The following is a 19,770-nucleotide window of genomic DNA, read 5'->3' as shown; positions in this document are numbered from 1 at the left end:
ATGTGAGTGTATATTATCGGGATTCACTGCATCCAATGACCCAGCAGTAGTCACAAGACTTTATCATCTCGGGCTTCGACGTGTTGAGGCAGTTGTCTTGTTATCTTTCCTTCTGTCTCTGCGAAGCAGCTTGAACATTGTTTGTACTTAATCTTCTGATCCTCCCCTAAAGAATACTACTTCCACTTTACATCTCATCGTTCATGAGGAAGAACAAAATGCATTTTAAAAACCAACTTGTACAGTGTGTGTCTGTCTCTCTTTGTGGGTCTCTGTGTTCATTTGGACAGAGACAGAAACACACTAAGTACGTTTTAATGTTTAGCGTTTGTATTGTTGTGTAGATTAATTTAGTTTCAAGCTTCTGTTGTAGTTACACAGTTGTACATGTCAGGACTAATGAGTGAGGCTGTCAACAGGAAAACGCAGCTCACCAGTGTTTCCTCCCTGGAACTCACAGAAATGCTGCCCAGTGTCGAGGTCAACATGTGAGCTGTATCGAGTCTCTTGAAGCAGTTATTTTAAAGGCTTTATAAAGTCTGACTTGGAGCTGATTGAAGGAGCACTATCACTTAAGTTTAACAAGTTTAGTTTTGGCAGGTCTGAGGTCAGCAGGTTAATTTTCTTTTATAGTTCCCAGTTCTGTTGTAAGGGACAGAAACAAACTTAAAGACATAAGTAACAGATTAAGTCATAAACTAATGTCATATAAAATGATACGTCCTTATAAAATGGACTTTGAACTTTTTCCTTGTCAAACATTTACTTGGATCACCTGGTCGGACTGACACCATTTTGTAGAAAAGATTTCTGAGCCCTCGGTTCTGTCCTCAAACATGAGACAGTATGGGATTCTTGACGAGTGCTTTGTTGAGCTGAGGGACATCAGGACACAGCGTAAGTTTTACATTATTGTCATTATATTTTCAGTCTCCTTGTGGACTGTAAACGTGCAGGCATCCTGGTTGTTATCTGATCTATCAGGGCGTTGGCAGTCAGAAGACTTCAGACCAGAAAGCTCTTAAATTAAATTCCCACTTGCGTATTGAAGCTGTAAGTGATGCTAGAAAGTTGAAATGTTGATTATCAAAACTATTTCTTGTCTGTTTGTAGTATCTGGAGCGGCTGACTGTTGCTAGGTAGATTTTATGCTGAGTGGGTTAGGCATCAATTGTTGACACTGCTGTGCACACTGTCGATGGCTGACACAGTAGAAGGAAGCCAAGCAACAGCAACAGGAGGAGAACATAAAGGAGAGGAGGAACATGTGAGAAACTAACTGAGTTACAGGTTTGGATGATTTTTGAAGTCGATCTTTCCTTCCACTGCATTTCCTGTAGATTCCCATAAAGAGAGGCTCTGATGTTACCTGTGACTCAAAAGTAAAGACTGTCAGTTAATGTTAGCTGCTTGTTTTGTTATGAGCTGCTTTGAACCAGATTAAACAAGTTGCCTGCTCTTAATTTCATGAGGCAACATGTTACCAGACAGAATATCTGTAATATTATTACAGCAAATCCTTTTAGAAATGTGTTAAATTACTCTGTTACTGCTTAAAGTAATATATTACTGTAACATTTGACTTTTGTAGTGCGTCAACTTCAACACTGGTTTTAACATATACCTAAAAATAACTTTTATCAACTATAAAGATTCCCAGATGTATTATACTGTGTTTTGTGTCTCTAGTGTTGCTGGTTGACCTCTCAGACTTGAGAAGATGAGTGACTTGGGGGAAGAAAAGGACAGATCAGGGTCTCCAGGATCGAGCTGTCTGTCTCTGAAGAGTGACTGGTCCAAAGGGAACCCTCCAGTCTTCAGTAATGAACCTGGACCCTCAGACACAAAGTAAGAGAATGTTTATTACTGTTAGTTGACCTGAAAACTATTAAACTATCTAGTCATGTACTCTTCAACACTTAGACGTCCTTAATATTGATTAAATATATGAATATGTATCGGACACACTGAAATAACAGTAGTAGCTACTTATTACTAATAGCTTCTAGCTTGATATTTATAACTACTAAATTTGGCAAACCCTTTTTTTTACTTTCTACATCATCCAAGTGCAGCTTCAAGGTTCAGCTCTATTGTCACCATTCGTCAGCTGTTGCCTCCTCCGTGTTACACACACAAGATGTATGAAGAGATAATCAAATATTAGAATTAGAATATAATTAGACACTGAAATGGAACAGTACTTACAAATAGAGCTAAAGAAAAATAAGGAAAACTAAATTATGTTTACAAGGAAGATAAACAGTTGCAGTATATACTGTATATATGCTTCTCAATATTCAAGAAGAACTTTAATACTAGCAGGGTGAGGAGGACAAAACACAGCCGAGTGAAGAAAGTGTCAGATTCTGATCAGCTTTCTTTTACATGATATGATCCATTAAAATATGGATCGGCCCTGTTCCCCTTCTTTTTGTTGGTGGAGCATTAAATCGACCTCAGTCATGTAGTCTAGATGTAGAAACTCTTGACTCTTAAAAATGTTTCCAGCTGCAGATAAATGTATGTATGTATGTAGAATGTATGTTCAGAACATGCTGATGGAGAAACAAACACAATCATGTGTCATGTTAATGTTAATGTTACCTCTGTACATCTGAAAGTGCTCCATGTAAAATATCTCCTGTTGTTTCCACAGACAGAGATCAGAGTCTCCAGTGTCCAGCTGTCTGTCTCTGAAGAGTGACCGGTCCAAAGGGAACCCTCCAGTCTTCAGTAATGAACCCTTTGATATAAAGTAAGAGACATTTTTAATGTTATCTGATAATCTACTTCACAAGTTTTTTTTTATAATTCAGTGTTTTTTGATCAGTCACTAGGTGTTTATCATGTCCTGATAAAACTTTTTACTCTTCAAACCTGATCCGATCCCAACTCCTTATATTTGATAAATGTTGATAAAATATATTTCTGACACACTGAAATAACAGCAGTAGCTAGTTTGTTTGGCACACCTTATTTTTTTCATGCAACTTGATCCAAATGGAGGTTCAAGGTTCAGCTTTATTATCATTATAAAATACACAATTGCACAATGAAATGCAATTTTGGACTCCACCATGTTACACACAGAGAAAATGTATAAAGAGAGTTTAAAACATGTAAGTTAGAATGGAATTAAATAATGGAATAAAAAAGACTGCATTCAAATATAACTAAAGAAAATAACTGAGAGGGAAAACTTAATTATGTTTGCAAGGACAATTTACAGTTACAGTACAGGAGTCATAGGAGAGAAGGGCTGCAGCACTAGCAGAGATCAGTACAGGACCTCAGTAGAGTTCATGAAGTAATTCAGTGATGAACCTGGACCCTCAGACAAAAACAGTCATCAGAGATGGTTTCCACTTTAAGCTAACCTGATGAAGATTCAGTGTTTATTGTTCAAATTCAATATAGTTTCATGTTTTCCTGTTCAAAGGCTCAAAATAAGGAAAGAAAGGATGAAACTTGAAAGTAGAGCTGAAATGATTACTCGAGTAACTCAAATAATTCGATTACAAAAAAATGATCGAAGCAAAATCTGCCTCGAGGCTTCGTTTAATTCCTGTCACCCGCGTTATGTAGCCTGCTTAGCTCAGGGATAATTTTTCCACACAGACTGTTATGGCGGACACACACCTCGACGTTCAGAATTGAGTGGGCGCGATGGCGTTGAGCCAAGAAACCGTCCGTAAAAGACAGCGAAGGTCCAAAGTTTGGGATCATTTCACACTTAAAGAAGAAGATAACAAAGTGCAATGTGTCTACTGCAATGCAGAACTGGCGTACCGCAACAGCACGTCAACAAAGATTCAACATCTGAACCGAAAGCATCCAGTTGTTAACACCAGCTCACCAAGCGTCGCCGACAAAAGCTAACGTAAACATTGATGTTAGCTAATTTAACGTAGCCTACCATCGCTAGTTAGAGCGTATGGTATATGTAGCTGTGGCCTCATGTCGCTATGACTAAATATCATGTTAAGATGTGGAAACTTAATTTGTGTTAAATTGCAAGAGAGTAATAGCCTACACCAAATAACTCCTTCATATCCAGACAATGATTCACATTTATGATGTTGATGATATTTGATTATAAAGTGAATTAAAAAAATATCAGCATGTGAATATCAAACTCCATATGTAGAGTAAGAGCTGCATTCGACATGCGAGGTGTCGGTTGGTCACCAGTAATGTAATGTGTTGTAAAGAATCTATTCATCTCCACAGGAAGAAGAAGAAAAAGAAGAAGAAGAAGAAGAAGAAGAGTCATGTTTCTGTGGAGGAGCAGATGTCCAGCTGTTCTTTGTGTCAGGACGTCCTGAAGGATCCAGTCTCTACCAGCTGTGGACACTGGTTCTGCAGACAGTGCATCACCTCATACTGGGGCCAGTCTGCTTCATCAGGACACTCCTCCTGTCCCCAGTGTGGAGAAAGATCAGTCAGTCAGAGCAGCACTGTACGAGGTAAGACTGAACATCTGTCTGGTGATGTCATCATGTCTGAAAACAGGATTCTTCTTCATGAATTTGTTGTCTTGTTCAGCAAAGACATTAAAGATTTTGATAGAATCATTCTTTAGTTTTGGTCTTTGTCCTGAAAATAATCACCAGATTCTCAAACTCTTTCTTTAGACTCATATTTTTCCTTCTCTTTCAGCAGATAGTGTTCTGCAGGAGGTTTTAGATGAACATAAGATCAGTCTGAGGAGGAGATGTGAATCTGTGACTGAAGGAAGTGATGAAACAGGAAGTGGAACCCTCCTCAACAGGATCTACACTGAGCTCTACATCACAGAGGGACAGAGTGAAGAGGTTAATACCCAACATGAGGTGAGACAGCTTGAGACAGCTTCCAAGAAGAAGACCTCAAGTGATACTACAATCAGGTGCAGCGACATCTTTAAAGCCTCACCTGACCAACAGAGACGCATCAGAGTGGTTCTGACCAACGGCGTCGCTGGAGTTGGAAAAACCTTCTCAGTGCAGAAGTTCACTCTAGACTGGGCAGAGGGCTCCGAAAACCAAGATGTCAGTCTGCTGGTTCTGCTCTCGTTCAGGGAGCTGAACCTGGTCAGAGATGAGCAGTACAGTCTTCTCAGGCTGCTCCATGTTTTCCATCCAACATTACAGAAGGTGACTGCAGAGAAGCTCGCTGTCTGTAAACTTCTGTTCATCTTTGACGGCCTGGATGAAAGCAGACTTTCACTGGATTTCAAGAACCATGAGGTCGTGTCTGATGTCACACAGGAGTCATCAGTCAGCGTGCTGCTGACAAACCTCATCGAGGGGAAGCTGCTTCCCTCGGCTCTCGTCTGGATAACTTCCCGACCTGCAGCAGCCAATCAGATCCCTCCTTCATGTGTCGACAGGGTAACAGAAGTACGAGGCTTCACTGACGCCCAGAAGGAGGAGTACTTCAGGAGGAGGTTCAGTGATGAAGATCTGTCCAGCAGAGTCATCTCACACATCAACACCTCCAGGAGCCTCTACATCATGTGTCTGATCCCAGTCTTCTGCTGGATCACTGCTACAGTTCTGGAGCACATGTTGACTACAGACCAGAGAGGAGAGCTGCCCAAGACCCTGACTGACATGTACTCACACTTCCTGCTGGTTCAGACAAAGAGGAAGAAGCAGAAGTACGATGAGGGACGTGAGACGAGTCCACAGGAGCTGACGGAGGCTGACAGGGAAGTTCTTCTGAAGCTGGGGGGGCTGGCGTTTGAACATCTGGAGACAGGAAACATCATGTTCTACCAAGAAGACCTGGAGCGGTGTGGTCTTAATGTCACAGAGGCCTCGGTGTACTCAGGAGTTTGTACAGAGATCTTCAGAAGAGAGAGTGTGATCTGCCAGAAAACAGTCTACTGCTTTGTTCATCTGAGCGTTCAGGAGTTTCTGGCTGCAGTCTACATGTTCCACTGTTACACCAACAGGAACACAGAGGTCCTTGAGATTTTCTTGGGGAAGACTTCTTTGGACGTCCTTCTGAAAAAAGCCATGGAGAAATCCCTTGAAAGTAAAAATGGCCACCTGGACCTGTTTGTTCGCTTCCTTCATGGCCTCTCTCTCCTGTCTAACCAGAGACTCTTAGGAGGTCTGCTGGATCAGACAGAAGACAGTCCAGAAATCATTCGGAGAGTCATCAACAACCTAAAAGAAATGAACACTGATGAAATGTCTCCTGACAGGAGCATCAACATCTTCCACTGTCTGATGGAGATGAACGACCACTCAGTTCATCAGGAGATCCAAGAGTTCCTGAAGTCAGAGAACAGATCAGAAAATAAACTCTCTGTGATCCACTGCTCAGCTCTGGCCTACATGCTGCAGATGTCAGAGGAGGTTCTGGATGAGTTGAACCTGAAGAAGTACAAAACATCAGATGAGGGACGACAGAGACTGATTCCAGCTGTGAGGAACTGCAGGAAGGCTGAGTGAGTCCAGATGTGATTATCAACATCATAAACCATCATAAGCTGAAGACATAAACTTTATAATAAAGATAAACACTTAACACAAGTCCACAAAATGATATCGTCACCAAGCTCAGAAGAAATTATCTTGTTAAACTCCACTTGAGGAAAAACTTACTAATACAATTATTATAATATAATCTTAAGTACTAATTATGTTATCAGTGCAATAGGAGTCATTAAATTAATTTAGTGACACAAGTGACATAATAAGACAATCAAAGATGCACAAAATTAACACATGACTGAAGTAAATACATTTACATCCAGGTCATTGAACAACATGTCAAAATAAACTTTAACAAACACAAATCACAGCACCCCGTTAATTAAAATATGACACAATTACATTATAGTCAGTCTGTTTAAGTGTCAAACTGTGTTATAGTTAAGTTTTATACTTCTGTCATCACAGACTTTCTGGCTGTGGACTCTCAGAGACTCACTGTGAAGTCGTGGCCTCAGCTCTGAAGTCCAACCCCTCCCATCTGAGAGAGCTGGAGCTGAACAAGAACAGCCTGAAAGATTCAGGAGTGAAGCTGCTGTGTTCTGGACTGAAGAGTCCAAACTGTAAACTGGAGACACTGAGGTCAGTTCATATATTTTTGCAAACTGTGTTGCTTTTAGTATGAGAAATGTCGGATTTACCCTGCTGCAAAATTAACATTTAGAATTTTTGAGACACATCTATGCACAACAAATTGGAAGAAATTCAGCAGATTATCATGAACGATGTCTTTTTATTCAAAACCTTTTGAACACAGTATTTTCCAGGAACTTGTACATTCATACTGCAGCATCTCTCTCTGTCTCTCTCATTAGAAACATGAGCACAGACACAGAGTGTGAAGCATATTTCCAAATGCAGATGTTTGAATTATTGGGTCTGATCTGTCACCACTGACTGATGACATCTCAACATGTATTGATGCTTTTATTCAGAAGATTATGCTACTTTGTGTTCTGACTCAACCAGTGAACAGGAGCATAACTGAAGATACACTTAATTTGTATTCACTATATTTCAGGAAGGTACTAGGTTACATGTGAGGTTAAGAGAACATACAAGTCACTTTGCTTAGTGCACATTTGATCCAATTATGATTAGGGATGGGACCGATCCAATCCAGTATCGGTACAGGGTTCAGGTGCAGATGTAATTGACTCATTGGATATTGGACAGATGTCATCGATCTATTTCCCGATCCAGATTAATCTGTGTTGACATGAACAGCTGTATGAATGTTGTGCTGACATGTGGATGATGTCTGTAGAAGGCTGATGATGATCCACAATAACACAATGACAAAGTCACTCGACTCATTTTAGAGAAAAGCTCATTGATGAGGACACAGTAATGTTGAGGTACACATTTAAAACCGGAACACATCTGATGACTTATAAAATTGACTTTTATCTTCATAATTTATTTTTTATTCAGATTGGAGGACTGCAGTTTGTCAGAGATCAGCTGTGCTTCTCTGGCCGCAGCTCTGAAGTCCAACCCCTCCCATCTGAGAGAGCTGGACCTGGACAACAACAAGCTGCAGGATTCAGGAGTGAAGCTGCTGTGTGATTTTCTGCAGAGTCCAAACTGTAGACTAAAGACTCTGAGGTCAGACACCATTCTTTACTTCTGTGCTCAGATTAATATGATGTGAAAGTTGAGTTGACACTGAACTGCAGACATACGTTTGATATTATACTGATCCCCACTGAGTATCTTAATGCTAAAGTCCATTTTTTCTTCTGTGGTTTAGTCTATTGTCTGTGACAGAACAATGTTGAGCTGCACATTTAAAACCTTCATTTAACAAGAAAAGTCTGGGTGATAAATCCATTTGATCAGTTAATTCAAATCTGTGTTTTTATGGCAAGCAGAGAATAGTTTGTTCCCAAAGAAGGCACAGTCTCATCAGTACTTTGGAAGTGATTTGGTTTTGTGGTGTCAGACCTCAAACAAACCACGGCTCACTGCAAAGTTTGTTTAAATGCTGTTGCAACTAAAGGCAGCAGCACGACCAATTTATTTGAGCATCTCAAACAGAGTCATGCAGCAGAGTGGGAGAAATGTTGTTCACTATGTCATGCACAAGACAGCGGCAGCCGACAAACACCCTCTAAGAAGTAGCCAACATTAGCTGAATCATTTTCCCATCGTATTCCCTTTGACAAGAAAGGGGCCCGGTGGAAAGCTATTAAGGATGCAATTGAGTTGCATATCGCTGCTGGGATTGTTACATGCAACAGGGCATGCCTCAAGCCAGAGGTAGTAGACAGGCTTGTCTTCTTTGCCAAAAATGTGTTTAAAAAAGAAGAAAGTTGAAACTAAATACGAAAAGCATGTACCTGATGTCCTGTACATCTACCAACATGTTTGAATGTTTCTTCAACATGTTTCTTCAGCTCTGAACAGATTATTAAACACTGAATAATTTCAAGCAGGAACATTGTCTTCTAAACTTGCATCATTTATTCTTTATTCAGATTGGAGGACTGCAGTTTGTCAGAGATCAGCTGTGCTTCTCTGGCCTCAGCTCTGAAGTCCAACCCCTCCCATCTGAGAGTGCTGTGGCTGAATAACAACAAGCTGCAGGATTCAGGAGTGAAGCTGCTGTGTGATTTTCTGCAGAGTTCACACTGTAGACTCGAGACTCTGAGGTCAGACACCATTTTTTACTTCTCTGCTCAGATTAATATGATGTGAAAGTTGTGATTACACTAAACTGCAGACATAAGGCTGATATTATACTGATCCACACTGAGTATGTTAATGCTTAAGTCTGTTTTCTTCTTCTGTGGTTTAGTCTATTGTCTGTGGCAGAACAATGTTGAGCTGCACATTTAAAACCTTCATACAAGAAGAAAAGTCTATCCTGGATAATTCACTGTGAACCTCTGAAACTCTGGATTTTATCTTAAATGTTTCCTTAAATCTAAATGAAGTTTAATAAATACAAAAACAATACAAAACAATAACAAATATATTCAGTCTTCTCTTTTCCAACATGTTTATGAAGATACATGATGCTGAAACTGACTGAATGCTTTAAAATGAAGATGCTTTGATCTGATGACTCCACTGTTCCTAAAATAAATAATGGAGATGTCTTTTATTCACAGTCCTAAATTTATCCTGACGTGTTTGTCATCTTTATAAACTTTGTGATCTTGAGTTGAATCTTAAATCAGTTTCTGAGGGTTTTTCTTTGTGTTTGGCTGCACAACATGAGTTTGTATAGATGGAGCCTCTGGTGGAGCTGCAGAGTTTAAGAGGTGGAGTCACTACGTCTTTATTGAAGCAGCAGCACGTTGTCATTAATATTAATGAGAGCTCTGTTTCACTTTGTGTGTTTGACAGTGTTGAACCTGCATCCTGTTGGGTTCAGGTGTTTAAAGTTTACATTTTCTAAACTTCTTCAGCTCTGAACAGATTATTAAACACTGAATGATTTCAAGCAGGAACATTGTCTTCTAAACTTACATCATTTATTCTTTATTCAGATTGAGGGACTGCAGTTTGTCAGAGATCAGCTGTGCTTCTCTGGCCTCAGCTCTGAAGTCCAACCCCTCCCATCTGAGAGTGCTGTGGCTGAGTTACAACAAGCTGCAGGATTCAGGAGTGACGCTGCTGTGTGATTTTCTTCAGAGTCCACACTGTAGACTGGAGACTCTGGGGTCAGACACCATTTTTTACTTCTCTGCTCAGATTACTATGATGTGAAAGTTGTGATTGCACTAAGCTACAGACATAAGGCTGATATTATATTGATCAACACTGAGTATCTTAATGCTAAAGCCCACTTATTCTTCTGTGGTTTAGTTTATTGTCTGTGGCAGAACTATGTTGAGCACCCAATCAAGCTACGATAAACCCCACAGAAATATACCCCCAGGGATGCCCGAGTGGGGGGGAGGATGAGCATCCCAATCGGACGGAATTACCGGCAAAGACCCAAGCAAACGGACAACGGAATACAAGTGCAGTCTGTATCTGCGGCAAGGTCTGCAAAAACCTGAAGGGCCTGAAGATCCACAAGGCAAGGATGGCCTGCCTAAGGAGGGAACAAGCAACGCAACGCTCAGGAAGGGTAACCGACGTAACATGAACCGTTGCGCCGGCCGCAGAACCTGGTGAGACGGAGGAGGAGCCAGGTCTGGAATCTTCCCACAGCACCCGGAACCTCCAAGCAATGCAAGTACCCCCACCGAGCAGGAAATCGGAATGACGTAGGGTGAAGTGGCCTGCCGCTAACAACAAGGAGTGGCTAAAGCTGGATGAGGATGTTGACAAGTGCCTGGACTCCATCTCAAAGGGCAGTGTTGACCAGAAACTCCACACCATGTGCACCGTCATAATGAACATGGGAGCAGAGCGGTTTGGGGTTGAAGAAAGACGAGGAGCAAGCAATCCGGCGAAGCTCAACCAGCGAGAAGCCAAGATCAGTCAGCTGAGACTACAGAGCTACAGTCCCTGAGACGTCAGTTCAAGACGGCCAAGGAAGACGAAAGGCCTGCCCTGTCAGATCTCACAAACATCATAAGGAAGAGGCTTATTTCACTGAGGAGGGCGGAATGGCACCGAAGGAAGGGTAAGGAGAGGGCTCGGAAATGCAGTGCTTTTATTGGCAACCCCTTTGGCTTTACCAAAAGCTACTGGGCCAGAAGCGAAGCGGCCACCTCACTTGCCCTGTAGAGGAGATCAACCATCATCTCCACACCACCTTCAGCGACACCCTGAGAGAACATGAGCTTGGACCCTGGAGGGAACTGGTGGAACCACCAGAACCAGGGACCCAATTCAACAGCACTGAACCCACCCTGAAGGAGGTGAAAGACGCTGTCAGAGCTGCAAGATGTAGCTCGGCACCCGGCCCCAGCGGTGTGCCCTACAAGCAGTGCCCACAGCTCCTCAAACGTCACTCGAAGATCCTGAAGGTGAGCTGGCGGAGAGGGAAAGTCACTGCGCAATGGAGGTATGCTGAGGGAGTCTGGATCTCGAAAGAGGAGGGCTCTTGCAACATTGAGCAGTTTCGCATCATCTCGCTGCTTAGTGTCGAGACTCGAGAGCAAGATCTTCTTCAAGATCGTGTCCCAACGTCTGACAGACTTCCTCTTGAAGAACACATACATTGATATCTCAGTCCAAAAGGGAGGAGTCCCAGGAGTACCTGGATGTCTAGAGCACACGGGCGTGGTGACGCAGCTGATCCGGGAGGCAAGAGAGAGCAAAGGAGACCTGGCAGCTCTCTGGCTCGACTTAGCCAACGCCTATGGATCTATTCCACACAAGCTTGTTGAAACCGCACTGGCAAGACACCATGTTCCTGACAAGATCAGCAACCTCATCATAGACTACTACAACAACTTCAGCGCGTGAGTCTCCTCAGGCCAAGCAACATCTGCCTGGCATCGTCTTGAGAAGGGGATAATTACCGGCTGCATGATCTCTGTACCCCTCTTCTCACTGGCCATGAACATGATTGTTAAGTCTGCCGAAGTGGAATGCAGAGGACCCAAGTCAAGATCTGGAACCCGGCAGCCCCCCATAAGAGCCTTTATGGACGACTTAACAATTATGTCAACATCCGTTCCAGGGTGCAGGTGGCTCCTTCAGGGGCTTGAACAGCTCATCTCCTGGCCAAGGATGAGCTTCAAACCCGCCAAGTCCAGGTCTCTGGTCCTGAAAAACGGTAAAGTGTGTGACCAGTTCCACTTTGCGCTTGGAGAGACCAGAATCCCATCAATGACCGAAAAACCAATCAAGAGCCTGGGCAAGATCTTTGACAGCTCCCTGAAGGACTCAGCCGCAATACAACAAACTAAGAGCGACCTGACCACCTGGCTCACAGCAATCGACAAATCTGGCCTCCCAGGAAAATTCAAAGCCTGGATCTACCAACAAGGAGACCTGCCAAGAATACTCTGGCCCCTGTTAGTCTACGAAGTACCAGTAACAACGGTAGAGGCTCTGGAGAAGTCCATCAGCCAATTTCTCAGGAGATGGCTGGGGCTCCTTCGGTCTTTAAGCAGCATCGCCCTGTACGGCCATTCCACCAAGCTGCACCTCCCTTTCAGTGGCCTAACAGAGGAGTTTAAAGTCACCCGCTCCAGAGAGGTGTTGATGTACAGGGACTCCACAGACGCCAAAGTCACGTCAGCAGGAATCCTTGTGAAGACTCGGAGGAAGTGGCAGGCGCAAGAGGCCGTCACTAAAGCCGAAGCGCGACTGAGGCATAAAACGCTGGTGGGCTCCGTGGCAATGGGACGAGCAGGTCTCGGTTGCTTCCCCAAGCCACGTTACGATCTAGCCTGTGGAAAGGAGAAGCGCCAACTGATCCAGGACGAGATACGAGCAGAGGTGGAGGAAGAACGCTACAGCAAGATGGTCAGCATGTCCAAACAAGGAGCATAGACCAGGTGGGAGCATGCAGATCCCTGCAAGATCACCTGGGCAGAGCTCTGGAAAGCAGAACCATCTCGTATCAAGTTTCTCGTCCAATCAGTTTATGATGTCCTCCCAAGCCCGGCCAACCTGCACACCTGGGGCCCAGTAGACACTCCCGAGTGCAAGCTGTGTCACAAGAGGGGCACCCTGGAGCACATTCTAAGCAGTTGCTCGAAAGCACTAGGGGAGGGGCGGTACCGCTAGCGCCACGACCAAGTGCTAAGAGCTTTGGCGGACTCCATCTGCACAGCGATCCAGCACAGCAGGACCCAGGCAGCCCCCAAACAGTCAATCACCTTCATTAGAGCGGGGCAAAAGGCACAACATCACCAGCCTAGCTCTACAGGAGGGCTCCTCTCTACCGCTCGTGACTGGCAGCTTCAAGTCGACCTCGGAAGACAGCTCAAGTTCCCAGAGAACATCACAACCACTGCTCTCCGCCCAGACATGGTACTAACATCAGAGTCCACCAAGCAAGTGGTCATCCTGGAACTGACTGTCTCCTGGGAAGACCGGATTGAAGAGGCCAACAAGCGGAAGAGGGCCAAGTACGCAGAGCTCAGCGCAGAGTGCCGGTACGACGGTTGGAAAACCCACTGCCAGCCAGTCGAGGTCGGGGGCCGAGGCTTCGCTGGCTACTCACTTCCGTAAACCCTCAAACTCCTGGGAGCGAAAGGACTGCAATCGAAGAGAGCCATCAGGAACATCCTTGAGGCCGCAGAGAGGGCCTCGAGGTGGCTGTGGATCCGTAGGGGGATCCGTGGAGCAACACGGCACTTGGACACAAGCCGGGGACTGATCACCCCCGGCTGGGTCACCCGGGCGAGGGCGTATGAAGATTAAAGACCCGAAACACCCTATGACCCCGGGTCCTTCACTGATGACGTATCCAAGTAGCACCAGAAGGTGTATTCAAACTCAAACTCTACTGTGAACCTCTGAAACTCTGGATTTCATCTTAAATGTTTCCTTAAATCTAAATGAAGTGTAATTAATACAAACAATAAATAATCTGTATTTCAACTATCAGACAATAACAAATATATTCAGTACTTTATTTTCCAACATGTTTATGAAGCTACATGATGCTGATACTGACTGAATCCTTTAAGTTTTTGTATAGATGGAGCCTCTGGTGGAGCTGCAGAGTTTAAGAGGTGGAGTCACTACGTCTTTATTGAAGCAGCAGCACGTTGTCATTAATATTAATGAGAGCTCTGTTTCACTTTGTGTGTTTGACAGTGTTGAACCTGCATCCTGTTGGGTTCAGGTGTTTAAAGTTTACATTTTCTAAACTTCTTCATTCTAAACCTTCTTCAGCTCTGAACAGATTATTAAACACTGAATGATTTCAAGCAGGAACATTGTCTTCTAAACTTACATCATTTATTCTTTATTCAGATTGAGTACCTGCAGATTGTCAGAGATCAGCTGTGCTTCTCTGGTCTCAGCTCTGGAGTCCAATCCCTCCCATCTCAGACTGCTGTGGCTGAGTTACAACAAGCTGCAGGATTCAGGAGTGACGCTGCTGTGTGATTTTCTACAGAGTCCACACTGTAGACTGGAGACTCTGGGGTCAGTCACCATTTTTTACTTCTCTGCTCAGATTACTATGATGTGAAAGTTGTGATTACACTAAACTACAGACATAAGGCTGATATTATACTGATCAACACTGAGTATCTTAATGCTAAAGTCCACTTCTTCTTCTGTGGTTTAGTCTATTGTCTGTGGCAGAACAATGTTGAGCTGCACATTTAAAACCTTCATATAACAAGAAAAGTCTATCCTGGATAATTCACCATGAACCTCTGAAACTCTGGATTTTATCTTAAATGTTTCCTTAAATCAGTTTCTGAGGGTTTTTCTTTGTGTCTGGCTGCACAACATGAGTTTGTATAGATGGAGCCTCTGGTGGAGCTGCAGAGTTTAAGAGGTGGAGTCACTACGTCTTTATTGAAGCAGCAGCACGTTGTCATTAATATTAATGAGAGCTCTGTTTCACTTTGTGTGTTTGACAGTGTTGAACCTGCATCCTGTTGGGTTCAGGTGTTTAAAGTTTACATTTTCTAAACTTCTTCATTCTAAACCTTCTTCAGCTCTGAACAGATTATTAAACACTGAATGATTTCAAGCAGGAACATTGTCTTCTAAACTTACATCATTTATTCTTTATTCAGATTGGTAGACTGCAGTTTGTCAGAGATCAGCTGTGCTTCTCTGGCCTCAGCTCTGAAGTCCAACCCCTCCCATCTGAGAGAGCTGAACCTCAGTTACAACAAGCTGCAGGATTCAGGAGTGAAGCTGCTGTGTGATTTTCTTCAGAATCCACACTGTAGACTGAAGACTCTGAGGTCAGACACCATTTTTTACTTCTCTGCTCAAATTACTATGATGTGAAAGTTGTGATTGCACTAAGCTAAAGACATAAGGCTGATATTATACTGATCCACACTGAGTATCTTAATGCTAAAGTCCACTTCTTCTTCTGTGGTTTAGTCTGTTGTCTGTGGCAGAACAATGTTGAGCTGCACATTTAAAACCTTCATATAACAAGAAAAGTCTCTCCTGGATAATTCACTGTGAACCTCTGAAACTCTGGATTTTATCTTAAATGTTTCCTTAAATCTAAATGAAGTATAATAAATACAAACAATAAATAATCTGCATTTCAACTATCAGACAATAACAAATATATTCATTTTTTTTCTTTTCCAACATGTTTATGAAGCTACATGATGCTGATACTGACTGAATCCTTTAAAATGAAGATGCTTTGATCTGATGACTCCACTGTTCCTAAAATAAATATTGTAGATGTCTTTTATTCAGATTGTCCTAAATTCATCCTGACATGTTTGTCATCTTTATAAACTTTGTGATCTTGAGTTGAATCTTCAATCAGTTTCTGAGGGTTTTTCTTTGTGTTTGGCTGCACAACATGAGTTTGTATAGATGGAGCCTCTGGTGGAGCTGCAGAGTTTAAGAGGTGGAGTCACTATGTCTTTATTGAAGCAGCAGCACGTTGTCATTAATATTAATGAGAGCTCTGTTTCACTTTGTGTGTTTGACAGTGTTGAACCTGCATCCTGTTGGGTTCAGGTGTTTAAAGTTTACATTTTCTAAACTTTTTCAGCTCTGAACAGATTATTAAACACTGAATGATTTCAAGAAGGAACATTGTCTTCTAAACTTACATCATTTATTCTTAATTCAGATTGATGGACTGCAATTTGTCAGAGATCAGCTGTGCTTCTCTGGCCTCAGCTCTGAAGTCCAACCCCTCCCATCTGAGACTACTGCAGCTGAGTGACAACAAGCTGAAGGATTTAGGAGTGAAGCTGATGTGCAATTTTCTGTGGAGTCCACACTGTAGACTGGAGACTCTGAGGTCAGAAACCATTTTTTATTTCTGTGCTCAGATTACTATGATGTGAAAGTTGTGATTACACTAAATTACAGACATAAGGCTGATATTATACTGATCCACACTGAGTATCTTAATGCTAAAGTCCACTTCTTCTTCTGTGGTTTAGTCTATTGTCTGTGGCAGAACAATGTTGAGCTGCACATTTATAACCTTCATATAACAAGAAAAGTCTCTCCTGGATAATTCACTCTGAACCTTTATCTTAAATGTTTCCTTAAATCTAAAAGAATTATAATACATAAAAAAAAAAGTCTGTATTTCAACTAAACTTCATTCTGAACCTTCTTCAGCTCTGGACAGATTATTAAACACTGAATGATTTCAAGCAGGAACATTGTCTTCTAAACTTACATCATTTATTCTTTATTCAGATTGAGTCGCTGCAGTTTGTCAGAGATCAGCTGTGCTTCTCTGGCCTCAGCTCTGAAGTCCAACTCCTCCCATCTGAGAGGACTGGAGCTGAGTAACAACAACCTGCAGGATTCAGGAGTGAAGCTGCTGTTTGATCTGAAGAAGAGTCCAGACTGTCGACTGGAGACTCTGGGGTCAGTAGAGATTTGAAGTCAGTTCATGCCTGTTTCAGTACTATTGTAGTAAACACAGTACCAAAGTAAAGAACCAGTATTTCCAGAGAGAGAGAGAGAGATGAGATTTATCACTTCTACTGTCTTTCTGCTTCTCTCATCAGCTGGTGATCTCTGTCAGAGTGATGATAGCTGGAGGTGTTGAGAGGATCAGCTGTGTCCTGATGATCTAGAGAGGTTGAAGCAGCACCATCAGCTGGTGGGTGGCGAGGCTGTGACTGGGCCGTGTTACTGGGAGGTGGAGTGGAGAGGAGAGCTTCTGCTGCTCTGTCCTTCTACACAGTCTCTGCAGACACACTGACACTCCTCCACTCCTTCTGTTCCACACTCAGACACCTTGGGGCCGAGCTCTTCACTCTGCTCCCGGTCCTTGAACTTTCTGACGGCAGACCACAGGTGTTGAAGATCAGGAAATGCACCTCCAGCATCCACACCCTCAACACCGGCGCCCCCCAAGGCTGCGTCCTGAGCCCTCTGCTCTACTCCCTGTACACCCATGATTGTACAGCCACACACAGCACCAACACCATCATGAAATTCGCAGATGACACAGTGGTGATTGGCCTGATCTCCAACAACATGGAGACGGCTTACTTGGAAGAGGTGGAGTTGCTGACATCATGGTGCAAGACCAACAACCTGGACCTGTACGTCACCAAGACCAAGGAGATGGTGGTAGATTACATGAGGGAGAAGCAGAGGTCCCATTACGCACCACTACAGATCTACGGGACCCCGTTGGAGAAGGTGTCCAGCTACAGGTACCTCGGAGCTCATATCTCTGAGGACCTAACATGGACAACCCACATCATCTCACTGGTGAAGAAGGCTAGGCAGCGCCTGTATCACCTCAGACAGCTGAGGAAATTTAAGATCTCCACAGGGCTGCAGAAAACCTTCTTCTCTGCCGTCATCCAGTCTGTCATCTCTGGAAACATCACCGCCTGGCATGGCAACTGCTGCGCCCAGGACCGGAAATCTCTCCATAGAGTGATCCGATGTGCTGAGCACATCGCTAGAACTGCATTGCCCTGCCTTCAGGACATTTACACCAGGCGGTGCAGGTCCAGAGCAACCAGGATCATGACGGACATTCACCACCCAAACCATGAACTGTTTGTGAAGCTGCCTTCTGGCAAGCGCCTATGCAGTGTCATGGCCAGGACTGAGCATCTGAGGAGGAGCTTCTTCCCACAGGCCATTCGGACAATAAACTCTCATAAACCAACATAACACACACTCAGCACACACCATATATCACACACATACGCACCCTGCTACTTTGCACACGGTTAATATAATAATAATATATATAATATTTAATTTTTTTCTATTTAAATTTAGGTCTTTTATTTTATTCTCTTTTCAGTTTTATTTTCTTATTTAAATTTTATTTTCTGGTTGCACTTTATTTTGCACAGTAAACGGAGTCGTTGCAATTGCATTTCACTGCTGCTGTACTTGTACAATTGCATGTGATGAATAAATCTTTCAATCTTTGAATCTCCTCCACCTGGAACCTCGATATGGACCTGGACCAGGATCTTTATCTTGTCTTGTTCTTTTTGTATCATTCCTTCAGATACTCTGAACCCAAAGTAACAAAACAGATTATTACTGTTTGTAATCATTATTGTTAAAGCTTTTTAAGTCTCACACAGGCCTGTTAAACTGTTTTGAACTTAACTGTAAAAACTGTTTATTACTTTGTGTTGTAGCTCCACCTTGTGGTCTGATGAAGAACTGCAGCTAATGTCCACATTGTGTTTCTAAACTTCTTGCAGATTGATATCAGTATGCAGCAGCCAGACTGCAGGTGCAGAGTCATGAAAGTAAGATTGTGTATCATTCTTAGTTCTTAATTCTTGCTTCGTGCTCGATGAAAGTTTAAATGTATTTGTTCTGTTTTTCTTCTGTAAGTTTTGAAATGTGTTTCATGTGTTATGATGTCTTTTCTATTACAACACTCACAATCCATTCTGTGCTTTGTGTGTTTGACTGTCAGATGTCTGTAGGACACACACTTAAAAACAAAGAGAAGCAGAATGACACTGAGGAAATCAGACTTTCAGAAATTGAAAATTAAGAAACAAGAAGTAAATGATTGCAGTAGACATCGTAAGCACGACAACAAAGCATTAGTCACTGTAATTTGTCTCCTATCAAAATAAAAGGACAAAAAACTATTGTGGTCTCCTCTCCCTGTTGCTACATGAATGTACTGCTTTCTTTGTTGTTGTTATTCTTTGTTGTGTGTTTAGTTGCCGAGTCACTGACACATGCAACTCCGAGTGCAACATGTGTTGCTCCGAGTGTAAAGACCTTGTTGTAATTTTTGAATGAAACTTTTTTTTTTACGAAGACAGTGAGATTTTTGATCAATAATCATCAGTAAAGTTTCAGTACTTTAGGTATAATACTTCTGAACTGTTACTTCAATGACATTTTATATGCAGAACTTGTACTTTAGTGTATTTACACTACAACGTTACTACAGTACATGTAAGTAAAAGATCCAAGCAGTACTTCAACCACTGGGTGAGTCAACAAGGCTAAAAACAGGAAAAACTGATGAGAGAAAAGTGGCTCCACAATAAGTTAACAAAATAAGGTGTTACTTTATTTTCTTTTGCCAAAAAAATGACATTTAAACTGCAGCGTCTGAATCTTCCTTCATTATTAGTACTAATCCTGTGTTTTTATGTATAAATGCTGGGTGACTGGTTTCATTTCCTCCCTGAGGTTTTATCTGAATTATATTATTTTTAGTGTGAAATGATGTTTCAGAAAACTCACATCCTGATATTAACAACTCATCACTTGTCTC

General features: G+C 42.6%; 2 protein-coding genes across 2 annotated transcripts in view; both read left to right on the top strand.

The window, feature by feature from the left end:
• Window positions 1-1,128: 1,128 nt before the first annotated feature.
• Window positions 1,129-19,770, top strand: part of LOC311249183 (NLR family member X1-like) — a 55,649-nt gene continuing 37,007 nt past the window's right edge. Inside the window, exons 1-3 of the mRNA XM_084340023.1 lie at window positions 1,129-1,290; window positions 1,690-1,848; window positions 2,660-2,758. Of these exons, the coding sequence (XP_084196149.1) occupies window positions 1,721-1,848; window positions 2,660-2,758 (227 nt within the window). The 5' untranslated portion in view covers window positions 1,129-1,290; window positions 1,690-1,720. The remainder of the gene's footprint in view (window positions 1,291-1,689; window positions 1,849-2,659; window positions 2,759-19,770) is intronic.
• On the top strand, window positions 4,271-18,176 carry LOC311249423 (uncharacterized protein; the record flags this gene model as incomplete). Its single annotated transcript, XM_084340439.1, has 10 exons — window positions 4,271-4,469; window positions 4,663-6,442; window positions 6,897-7,070; window positions 8,969-9,142; window positions 9,986-10,159; window positions 14,331-14,504; window positions 15,110-15,283; window positions 16,147-16,320; window positions 16,731-16,904; window positions 17,276-18,176. Exons 1-10 carry the CDS (start codon window positions 4,295-4,297, stop codon window positions 18,174-18,176), a joined length of 4,074 nt encoding a protein of 1,357 aa, XP_084196565.1. The 5' UTR covers window positions 4,271-4,294.

Source organism: Pagrus pagrus (genome assembly GCF_965226575.1).
Source record: "Pagrus pagrus genome assembly, chromosome: 20".
NCBI lineage: Eukaryota > Metazoa > Chordata > Actinopteri > Spariformes > Sparidae > Pagrus > Pagrus pagrus.
The sequence above is the reverse complement of the archived record's forward strand: the minus strand, read 5'-3'. Positions and strand labels throughout refer to the sequence as shown.